The 11,507-nt window shown below is 46.0% G+C and overlaps 1 protein-coding gene across 6 annotated transcripts; it reads left to right on the top strand.

Annotated features, from left to right (window-relative positions):
* Positions 1-1,009: 1,009 nt before the first annotated feature.
* Positions 1,010-9,840, top strand: LOC105474795 (zinc finger and BTB domain containing 18). 6 transcript variants are annotated; one of them, XM_071073515.1, is made up of 3 exons: positions 1,893-3,806; positions 6,150-7,523; positions 7,556-9,840. In XM_071073515.1, the coding sequence occupies exons 1-3, from the start codon at positions 3,794-3,796 to the stop codon at positions 7,633-7,635; spliced, it is 1,467 nt and encodes a 488-aa protein (XP_070929616.1). In that variant the 5' UTR covers positions 1,893-3,793; the 3' UTR covers positions 7,636-9,840. The 6 variants fall into 6 exon arrangements, with proteins under 6 accessions (XP_070929602.1, XP_070929616.1, XP_011727918.3 ...); XM_071073507.1 differs by having other exon boundaries at positions 1,896-3,806; positions 6,150-6,837; positions 6,950-9,840; XM_071073501.1 differs by lacking the exon at positions 1,893-3,806 and adding an exon at positions 1,010-1,361 and having other exon boundaries at positions 6,150-9,840.
* Positions 9,841-11,507: the final 1,667 nt, after the last annotated feature.

Below are 11,507 nucleotides of genomic sequence, written 5' to 3'. Positions count from 1 at the left end.
AGTACCAATTTTACTGTAATGCTCTAAAATTTGGTCAGTTGGGGAAGTCTTTACTTGTAACAGTGTAAGTACACAACGGACAGGAGGGTTTTGCGAGAAAGGCAGGCGCTCTGCCCTGTTCTGCCCGTGACATGATGACGTAAGAACGATTCCCAGAAACTGCCTGAGTTGCTCACGTCCCCAGCTCCCCGATGTGCACCTGGGCGCGGGACGCCGCAGGACGGAGGGAGAGCGCTCCTCGGTCCCGCTCCCCTGCGCACTGGCAGGCGAGGACCCGGGCGTCGTCACCCCCACGGGAGGGAGCAGAGAGAGACACCCGAAGAGGGCCTCGAGTCATCCGTGTCCCCGGGTGCCCTGCCTCTCCAGGATACCTGCGTAACTCGCAGCAGCCAAGCCCCACTACGTTTAAAAGTGTATTTGTGGTTGTCACGGTGCACACCGAAAAGCTCGCTCCGCACCCCCAGAGTGCGCGGGGCCTCTGAGCCTGGAAACAAGCCCCTCCCAGCGCAGCTGTCGCCGCCGCCTGCGGGCTCCTTTCACTTTCTCACGGCCAAGTCACCCAGAGGGGCGCCGCTGCTGCCACCGCCGCTGCGCCCGAGGACTCCGCCCCATGCCTCTTCGCTCCAGGCCCCCGCCCGCCCGAGCCCCGCCCACCCCAACAGTTGCTGCCTGCGATTGGCACGCACGGGAGGGCAGCTCCGGCTCGCCACCCCCATTGGCTGGGCCCCCCTGTCAATCCGACGACTGCCCGCCACCCCCTCCGCCTTCCCGAAGAGCCGCCCTCCCATTGGAGGAGTCTGAGGGCTGGGGGCGGGCGGGGAGCGCCGGTCCAGCCGCTTTCGGTCAATCGCAGAAGCCCAACGCCCGGAGGGAGGGAGGCAGGGGAAGGAGAGGGGCGGACTGAGGGTGGGGGGAACATCTGGCCGGCGCCGCCGCGTGCGTGCGTGGTGCGTCCTCCCGCCCCCTCCCTTCCCCCTCCCCCGCGCCCGCCCCCCCGCCCCCGCCCCCCCACCCTGCCCGGCGGCTCCGCGCTCGCTCCCTCGCTCGCTCCCTCGCTGTGTCTGGCAGGCTGCGGCCGCCGCTGGGCTGCTGCCATGGGGAGCCGTTGAGAGTGGGGCCCTCTTCGCTCCGCCGCGCTCCTCCGGCTGCCAGCGGGGGTGGGCGGGAGGGAGGGGCGGGGGGGGAGCGGGCGACGGAGCCGGGATTGGGGGGCGGGGGGGCCGGGAGGGAGGGGGGCAAGAGCCGGAGGAAGCCCACCAAGTCCGGCGGCGGCGGCGGCGGCGGCGGCCGGGAGGAGGAGGAGGAGGAGGCGGAGGACGCGGCGGCGGCGGCGGGGACGCGGTGACTTAGGGCCGCTCCGTGTGAGTCCCGACGCCGGCCCCTGGCCCCTGACCCGCGCCCCCTCCGCGCCCCGGCACCCCGGCGGGCGGGGGGCGCCAGCTGTGCGGCCCCGGCCGGCTGGGCGGCGCGGGCGGAGGGCGGGCCGGGCCGGGGGCGCCCCCGCGAGTGGAGTTAGTTTGTGTGGTTGGAGCTGTTGGGGCGGCGGGGGGCGGCGCAGCTGCGGGAGGCCCGGCCGCGGGGACGGGCCGCTGCAGCTGCGGGGTCGGGCGGGGTGCGGGCTCCCGGCTCCGCGCCGCGCCCCCGCGGGCCGGTGCAGCTGCGGCGCGGGGCGGGCTCCCGGCCGGTGCAGCTGCGGTGGCGCCTCTCGGGTGCGGAGGGCGGCGGGCTGGGGGAGGGGGCTTGGGATCCGCCGCAGCTGCAGTGGCGCCCGGGACGGCCGCGGCTCCGGGGACCGGTGCAGCTGCAGTGGCGCCCGGGGGAGGGGGCCGGCAGGGGAGGGGGCCCTCCCGGGCTGGTGCAGTTGCCCGGAGGCCCCGGGGGCTCGCGCGTCGCGGCGTCGGGGAAGCGGTAGCAACCACCCTCCTCCGGCTGGCTGCTTCTTACGACTTTTCTTTTGTTGCCGTGACCCGGCTCTGTTTTCTCCTCTGTTATTGAAGGTGTTTTCCTGCTGCACCGGCTCTACGCCCTCCACCTCCTTCCCTGTGGTTTTAACCTTCCTCTTTCCCCGTGTGTTTTATGCACGGTGAACTACGTAAAGATTTGCATTGCTTCCCCACTCGGCATCCCCGCCCCCACCTCTCTGAAAAACAAAACCCCAACCTCACAAAATCTCTATGGATCCGCGGTAGCGAGACGTGAAGGGGTTGATTTGTGGAGTGGGAGTCGCTGGCCCATTGCGGTGCTTGGGACTCATTAAACTGTCACTCACCCCCCACCCCACTGGGTAAATGGGGTGATTAATGTCTGATATACTGGAATGGGGCGAGGGCATTTATGGAGAATAGGTGGTGTGGCTGGAAAGAAATTGATCGCCCAAGGATGTCTCCTGGACTAAGCGTTCATAATTATGTCACTCACCGCGAAGTTGGAGAAAGTTAGGTTTGTGACTTTGGGAAAGCGAGAAGGACAGGAGAGTCGTCGGGTTTTGTTACTATTTAACTCTCCGCCATGGCTTTCTAATGGGAACGAAGTGGTTATCACCAGGGCTGGGACGCTGACGCCTCAGGCCCCAGTTCCTTTTCTACCCCTCGCCCTCCCAAGAGTCTGAGGAGATGTATTTGACATTCAGAGATGTCGCAGCACCCTGCCCGGCACCGGTCAGCCCAGCCCGGGTCGCGTTACAGTTTCATCAGCTTTTAGAAAAGACCCACAAACTCTGGCTGAAAAGTTCTCAAACTTACTAGACCTGGCTTCCCCCCACACAAAGATTTTCTTGTGATCATTAAACATGACAGAGTGACACACCCCACACACACAAAAAAGATTGTTAAGGGACACAGATCAAGGGGAAGGCAAGGTTCTGCTTTTTCTGAGCAGAAAGATCAGATATGCAGGTGCAGCATTCATTTTAAGTGACTGTAGCAGGTTGTATCAGTTTATTAATTGGTCTCGTTGAACTGAAGTACTTTCCAGGATTTCAGAAAGTGCAGTTTCAGCTTGTTGGTACTGAGAATTGAAATTTGCATTGACTGTGGCAGTGTAGGAAATTTTTCTGAGAAGGTAGTTGTAGATAAGTCATTAAATAAGAGTGAAATAATAAGGTGAACCAGTCCGAAGTAATGGTTCTGAAGAAGTCTGCCAACGTTTGAGACATGTATACCATTATCTCAGCAGAAAAAAAAAGTGCGGTAATAATGTTGAAATGGGACTGGAGATGTCAAATGGGTTGGTTTAAAAATATCCCTAAACTGCCTTAGAAACTAAACGTTGGAGTTAAATAAAAGTGAATCTGGATTTCCTGAATAGCACCGTGGCTTGAGTGTGCTGTCAGTATGTAAGCCAGTCCACCAACTTAAGACAGAAGTGTTGCTATTCCATAAATACAGTAGAACTCCATATGCTGAGTTTTTCAATTTCTTCTGTTAGAAAGTTTGGAAAAAAAGGAAGACTTTGAAGTATTTTGTTTATACTAACAGAAGAGAAAAGTTCTCCTAAGAAAAAGCTGGTGGCAGGAGTGTAGAGGAGTAGCATATGGCATTAAAAGGAGCACAGCTGGAGGTAGCATTTCCATCTGAACATGATGTCAGAGCAGCTGACAGCCTGCCATCCCTCAGCCTTTTATTCTAACACACAGACAGGGAGTTAGTGTGTGCGGATCTGTGGTGGAGAAGGTATCTCATTCCTCTCTAACATCATCTCCACTTTGCATCTGTCTCTCTTAGTCTGCTTTTTTTCCACCGATGTAACAGACCTGGAGCCAGCAGGACTCAGAGGAAAGGACTTAATCAGGTTTATGTGTCCTAAAGGTAGGAGTAGCAAGAGATTAGATTGAGCATATTTCTGTTTTGGTGTTTTGTTTATTTAATTTTAAAAATCACATTACTTTTCTAACCCAGTTTAGGAATAATATATGAAATTGAGTATTAAATGAACATCTTACTGGAGTTGAAAGTCTTGAGCTTGTTTAGTTTTAATTTTTTATCCCTTTTACTTGAGCGAGTAAATAACTTTAATACACAGAAATATGTCAAGTTTTGAAATGTTAAGAAAGGCTTTAAAATACTGCTTTTGGAAATCACGTTGGATTAAAATGCTTTTTTGTTGTTCACTGCTATTTAGATTTGACTGGGATGGTGGTGGTGGGGAAATACTAAACTGTCTGGAATCCAGCATTCAAACTTATATGAGAAGATTATTCTAGTTAAGAAGCTAGATTGTTGTGTAATTAATTCCACTGTGAAACTTTATTCTTCAAAACATTGAACAGCACTGCTGAAACATACAGCTGTAGTGCTTTTGAAACTGAAGGTTTTTAAGAAGAAGAAAAAAAAAAACTTTTGTCCCCAGGAGAATAGTTTGACTGGTTTCCTCACTTCTCTTTCAAATATATATTTAAGAGATCTTTTATTTCAGCATAACAATAATTATTTGCAGGAGTTTTTGTGTTAGCGACTAATTTAGAACTTGTAGATTTGAGCTGCCTGAATTGGCCAGACAGCTGTAATCGCACTCCTCTATTCTTAATCTCTTTATCTGGGCAGCAGCTGCCATATGGCCACAGTCAGCTGGATCAGATGTTTATAAGCTTCCTTCTTCGTCCCTCTCTGTCCTCTCAGCCTCCTAATTTGATCACGGCTACCTTGTGAGCTGCCCTCCAATCTTTATTTTTAGCCTTCTCAAGGATTAGGATTGATGTTAGCTGTGGGGCACTTAAAGTGATTGTATTGTAAATCTTAGTTTATTCTAGCAGTGGCATCTTGCAGAATGTATTTGGGGTTAGGATAAAGTTTTAGTCTGTCTTGGGCAAAGTGTAGAAGAAGAAGAAGGAGGGAAGTAATTTCTGAATATTAAATTAAGTGTATCTATTCCCAAAATGCACTTGCTGAGATGGGTGGTGTGGAGCCTTGCTTCTGGTCACAGGAAAGGGGAAGTCGGGTCTTTCTTTTTCAGGAGTTTACCCACTGCAGTTGAATTCTGACCCTTTGTACATCTTTGCCTCTCCCCTCCGTCCATTTCACTCTCCCTCATCAGAAAACCAGGGCAATGATGAATATTTGCAAGAATAGAAGCTAGTGGGAAAACAAAACTATATCAAATTAGATTGAAACAAAGTATTTTCTGTTGGCTGAGGTAAGGCAGAACCAGGGGGGGGGGAAAGTTTCTCTTTTTCTAAAAAGGCTTTAAAAAAAAAAAGTTGAACCTGTAAAGCTTTTGAGTTTTATTTAAGCGTTATATGCCTTTATTTTTAAAAGTTAGAATTAATTTTAATAGGAAATTCATTTTGCCTTGCAATGGATCAAAGTTTAGATGAGAATTTTCAGAGTTAAATAAAGCCCCTCTGGTTCCTAATATTCTAAAAGTACAGTTTCTACGAAGAAATATAACAATTTTTTTCTCAGTTCATTTTGAAAAATCTTTGGATTTGTTCATAGTAAAGATGATCTTTTCCATCTGCTGGTGCAGCTCCTGATCTCGCACATGTGTGCTGTACCTGCAAATCTGAAGGCATTAACATCTGTTTTTATACACAGGGCTTTTGTTGTACCACTCTGACTTTAAAAGTAAGTTGTTTGCTAATTTCTGGACTAATTATGCAATTTCATTTTTTTTTTCTTGAATCAGCCAAATGTGTGTGTGTGTTTAAACTGTGCTTTCTAAGTACAGTCAAGTAGCAAAAGTAATAAAAGGAAAAGGATGGTTGAACAAGTTTTCTTGTATGTTCCAGGATATGTTTGGGACTTTCTTTGTTTATTATATGAGTTGTTTCCTTTGAAATTAAAGCTATTTTGTAGGTTTTGTAGGACCTAATTTGATAAGTAGAGTTAGTTAAATTTCTTCTGAAAGAGATCTAAATTCTTATTCTTAGCGAGAGACTGTAGTTAAAGGAAGGCTTTGAAAGCTTGGGTTCAGGGAAGATGGAGATGCGTCGGAGGCTGTCCGGCCGGGGTAAGGAGTTGAGAAAGTGCACGTTTTCCTTCTCGCGTTTAGGTCTCGTCCGTGTGATTTGGTAGTGCTGGGTCATAAGCCCGATTGAAATTCAGGGACATGTACCACGGCGGCCAAAGCGGAATTAATTTTTTTATATGGGGACTAGAGCACTGCAAAGTTGTTCCTGACCAGGCTCTAATGAGAAATTCCTCTCTCCCCAGGTTATGAAGACAGCATGGAGTTTCCAGACCATAGTAGACATTTGCTGCAGTGTCTGAGCGAGCAGAGACACCAAGGCTTTCTTTGTGACTGCACTGTTCTGGTGGGAGATGCCCAGTTCCGAGCGCACCGCGCTGTGCTGGCTTCATGCAGCATGTATTTCCACCTCTTTTACAAGGACCAGCTGGACAAAAGAGACATTGTTCATCTGAACAGCGACATTGTTACAGCCCCCGCTTTCGCTCTCCTGCTTGAATTCATGTATGAAGGGAAACTCCAGTTCAAAGACTTGCCCATTGAAGACGTGCTAGCAGCTGCCAGTTATCTCCACATGTATGACATTGTCAAAGTCTGCAAAAAGAAGCTGAAAGAGAAAGCTACCACGGAGGCAGACAGCACCAAAAAGGAAGAAGATGCTTCAAGTTGTTCGGACAAAGTCGAGAGTCTCTCCGATGGCAGCAGCCACATGGCAGGCGATTTGCCCAGTGATGAAGATGAAGGAGAAGATGAAAAATTGAACATCCTGCCCAGCAAAAGGGACTTGGCGGCCGAGCCTGGGAACATGTGGATGCGATTGCCCTCAGACTCAGCAGGCATCCCCCAGGCTGGCGGAGAGGCAGAGCCACACGCCACAGCAGCTGGAAAAACAGTAGCCAGCCCCTGCAGCTCAACAGAGTCTTTGTCCCAGAGGTCTGTCACCTCCGTGAGGGATTCGGCAGATGTTGACTGTGTGCTGGACCTGTCTGTCAAGTCCAGCCTTTCAGGAGTTGAAAATCTGAACAGCTCTTATTTCTCTTCACAGGACGTGCTGAGAAGCAACCTGGTGCAGGTGAAGGTGGAGAAAGAGGCTTCCTGTGATGAGAGTGATGTTGGCACTAATGACTATGACATGGAACATAGCACTGTGAAAGAAAGTGTGAGCACTAATAACAGGGTACAGTATGAGCCGGCCCATCTGGCTCCTCTGAGGGAGGACTCGGTCTTGAGGGAGCTGGACCGGGAGGACAAAGCCAGCGATGATGAGATGATGACCCCAGAGAGCGAGCGCGTCCAGGTGGAGGGGGGCATGGAGAGCAGTCTGCTCCCCTACGTCTCCAATATCCTGAGCCCCGCGGGCCAGATCTTCATGTGCCCCCTGTGCAACAAGGTCTTCCCCAGCCCCCACATCCTGCAGATCCACCTGAGCACACACTTCCGCGAGCAGGACGGCATCCGCAGCAAGCCCGCCGCCGATGTCAACGTGCCCACGTGCTCGCTGTGTGGGAAGACTTTCTCTTGCATGTACACCCTCAAGCGCCACGAGAGGACTCACTCGGGGGAGAAGCCCTACACATGCACCCAGTGCGGCAAGAGCTTCCAGTACTCGCACAACCTGAGCCGCCACGCCGTGGTGCACACCCGCGAGAAGCCGCACGCCTGCAAGTGGTGCGAGCGCAGGTTCACGCAGTCCGGGGACCTGTACAGACACATTCGCAAGTTCCACTGTGAGTTGGTGAACTCCTTGTCGGTCAAAAGCGAAGCACTGAGCTTGCCTACTGTCAGAGACTGGACCTTAGAAGATAGCTCTCAAGAACTTTGGAAATAATTTTATATATATATAAATAATATATATATATATATACATATATATAAATAGATCTCTATATAGTTGTGGTACGGTCTAAAAGCAGTCTTGTTTCCTGGAAATAAAAAGTTGGGATATTAACTTGTTTTTGCACTTTAGAATAGCATGAGAATCTCACTAATTTAGCATTCTGATAAAAGAAACTTTAGAGCAAGTCAGAATAGAGAGGTGTTTTTCCTTTGAGGGGGTAGGGGAAGTAAGCCAATAAGAACCTTTTAAACGAATCGTCCTATCACAAAATGCTTTCATATGGCTTAATTTTGTCAACACTGCATTGTCTTTTGAGCTCTTTTTTTCCCCCCAACAATTTTTTTTTTTTTTCAGTAGAAATTCCCTCCAGTTTTATTAGCCTCTTTATATGTCTCAAATTGCATGAATTTTTTCTGGCTGTTGGAAACCTGAATGCTTTTAGACCCAAATGGAAAATTTCTGAAATGCTGGATTATCTATTTTTAAACAAGCAGTTGACTTAAAACTTTCTGTGGCAACTTCTGGTTTTCTGACGGTTCCCAGTGAGAGAGATGCTGAAACTACACTGGGATCACTGGGACACTGTCTTGTGAAGGTTTGCTTGGGATGAAAAAGGATATTGCAGCTTCAGCAGTGTTGAACTGTGTGTTTAAAAATGTGAATTACTGTTATTGTATACTGTAATTGATTACATGGGCTGGGGGGGTGTCAAAGAACTTGACAGGTTGTGTTGATGCTCTTAGTTGAGTCTTGAAAAGTAAATATTAACGCTACAGAAATGCATGAGTTTCAATATATTTTTTGTCTTTGTTTGCATTGTATAACTTTAACGAGTGAGTTTAAAATTATTTAATTTCCTTAGAAGAATAGCACCATTTGGAAAAAAACCTGGTGTTATGAAGAACGTAAATGCACTGTTTTTATTTTTATTTTATATAATTTAAATTGACTTTCCCACTGTCTTTAAGTTGAAACTGTTAAGCTGAATAAAAACTTAAGCTGCAAATTGATAACTTCGCTACATAACAAGGAAAATATAAATGTTTACAAACGGCTTAAAGATTTGCATGTGCAGTGTGCATTTATAACAAACTTCTAATTGCACAAAACCCATGCCAGCTCAGAGTTTAGGTGTACACATTTACCCAGTTGAGCATTTTTAGAATAACTACTGCACAAGTTGACAATAGGTCATTCTCTCTCTTTTTTTTTTTTTTTTTGTTTGCTCCCTTTTTCTTTTTCTCCCCTTCTTCCTTACCCTCCCTCCCTTACTCTCCCCCCCCCCACCACCCTCCACCCCCAACTCATGAAAAGATTCTATGGACTGAAAAAGCCCCAGGCTGAAAGGACTGGACTGCCTTGATTGACATGGGGAAGGGGGTTAGTAGACTATGTGGATTGCGGCAGCAGAGGCTGCAGCCTAACGTGTGGTTTTAATGACCAGCACGCAAGGCAAAAAGCATTTTGCACAGTGTTTGTTTTCCTGTCTTGCACTTACAAATAAGGTCTATGGGAGTAGCATGGAAAACGTTTGCTGTTTTTCCCTTTTTTTTTTTTTAATTGCTTTTGTTTAAAATTTGATCGCCTTAACTACTGTAAACATAGCCTATTTTTGTGCTTAAGATACTGAATGGAAAACTCCATTGTGTGTTGCTGGACTGTTTTGGAAATATTTGGTTAAATGTGTGTTAATTTGGCTGTAATGGCATTTAAAGCAAACAAACAAACAAAAAAAAGCTGTGAAAATGGCCTTGGAGCATTATCTTTAGTTACTTGAAGAGTTTCTAGTTTTTTTTAAATACAGTTTATGTTAAAATAATTTTTATTAATTTAGAGAAGACAATCAATGTCTGTGAGAAAACGGACTTTCTTTTGGATTTTCTTTTTGTGGTCATTGTGAGTGATTGCTTTTTCCTTTTCTTAGTTTCACATTCTTCCTTTGTTCTAAAACTTAGACTGACATCTAGCTTTGACAATCATAGTATGTTTTATTTTCCTGAGGGGGGAATAACTTATAATGCTGTTTAGTTTTGTACTATTGGTGTGTTGGTGAATTTTTAAACTGTGTGCTAACTGCAATAAATTATATGAACTGAGAATTTCTTGTGTGTATTTTTTATTGTGATTATGTAGTGTATAGATTCTAAATATGTGTCATAGCTGGCATCTTTAATGTCAATTGTGATCGGAGTTCATGAAATTATTAGAATGCCTTAAATCACTCGAATGGAAAATGTGCAAACATTCTAGTCACATAAGAAGATACTAAATGCACGTTTAAAAAATGTGACCCATTTTCACAATCTAGATCAAGAATGTTGAGGTAATTCCCTAGAAACTCATGAATCAGGAAACTACGTGGCAGCATAGATTTTTAAAAATACACTGTACAACTACTAATCCATATATACCATAAGTCACTTTTCATGTGTAATTTTATCCTAAGTTGATTGGTCAAATCTATTCTCCTGTGTTCTGGTTTAAGTGGAAAATTGAAGGAGACCGGATGTTTTAATTTGGGAGACTGCTTGGCTAATGACTGGAATTCTAGGCAATTGAATTAGCAGGCATGCAATTGTTCACGATTAGCTATATACATCCTTTTTGTTGCTGTGAGAACTCGAAAGTTTCCAGGTTTTAATTCTCCAGTTTTAAACATGTAATTAAATACATGGGCCTTTAAAAGAATTCTGTTCCCTACTTTTTGTGATTGTCCCAACTTTATGCGTACCCAGTTGGGTACACGTCAGGGTGAGAAACACTGCTGGTTGACCTGGGTAGGGAACTGACAGAAGGCTCACACATGCGGATGATATGCTAGGGGAATTGTCACAAACAACCCTGAGTGCAAGCAGTCAGGTAGCAGGCACAGAGAGGTTTTGTAAATCTGCGCTTGTCTCTAACTTCCAACCTTAAATAGAAATATGACTATGAAATTTTACATTCTTACTGTCAAAGGTAAACTCTTTATATCCAATGGCCTATAGTAAGGTCAATATTTTTAACCTCTACATAAGTGGGGTATAAGGTCTGAAGTTTGAAAATATACCATTTACGAACTACCTGGGGGCTTTGGATAGGAAGCCACAGGGATTTTGTCATGAAGTATAATAACATAATTTGGAATCCTAATTTTCATCCCCCTGCCTTTTTTTTTTTTTTTTCTAAAACAGAATTTTTAAAGTATGTAACTTACCCTTGGTTTTAACCAGCCAAATATTGTTTCACATGAAAGGGGAATGTACATTTGACCCTCATAGAATAATTTCTTGAGCAGTTACAAGCTTATAAAAAAGGGAGGGAAGGGGACTTTTTATTTTCAGTTCCTATAGTAACTGGTCAAAGTATCTCACAGTTTCCTGAAGATGTTGAGCGTTTACTTGACAATTTAGTTCCATGGACTAACATCTAATTTTAAGTGAGGAACATTATCTTAATCTTAACTGGATATACTTATAATATTTTGAAATGATTTGGAAGAAATAGCTTCTTAAAACTTTCTTTGCAAAGCTAGAACAGAATATTAATGATGCAAACTGCCACATTTGATAAGTGAAATGAAGGAATCCTTTATTTGCCACATTTAAAAGAGGAAATTAATTTGTCATGTAATCATGTTGGAAACCATTAAAACTGATCCCTCCTTTGACATCTGGCTGATACATAAGTATATTTTAAATATATAGTTTTAGTTACTTTTGAAAAGTTCTTTTTCCTTTAGATAATCAATTATGGACTAGAGTGATGTGGTTCCAGCATTGTGTGC

This window comes from Macaca nemestrina, chromosome 1, assembly GCF_043159975.1.
Source record: "Macaca nemestrina isolate mMacNem1 chromosome 1, mMacNem.hap1, whole genome shotgun sequence".
Lineage (NCBI taxonomy): Eukaryota > Metazoa > Chordata > Mammalia > Primates > Cercopithecidae > Macaca > Macaca nemestrina.
The sequence above is the reverse complement of the archived record's forward strand: the minus strand, read 5'-3'. Positions and strand labels throughout refer to the sequence as shown.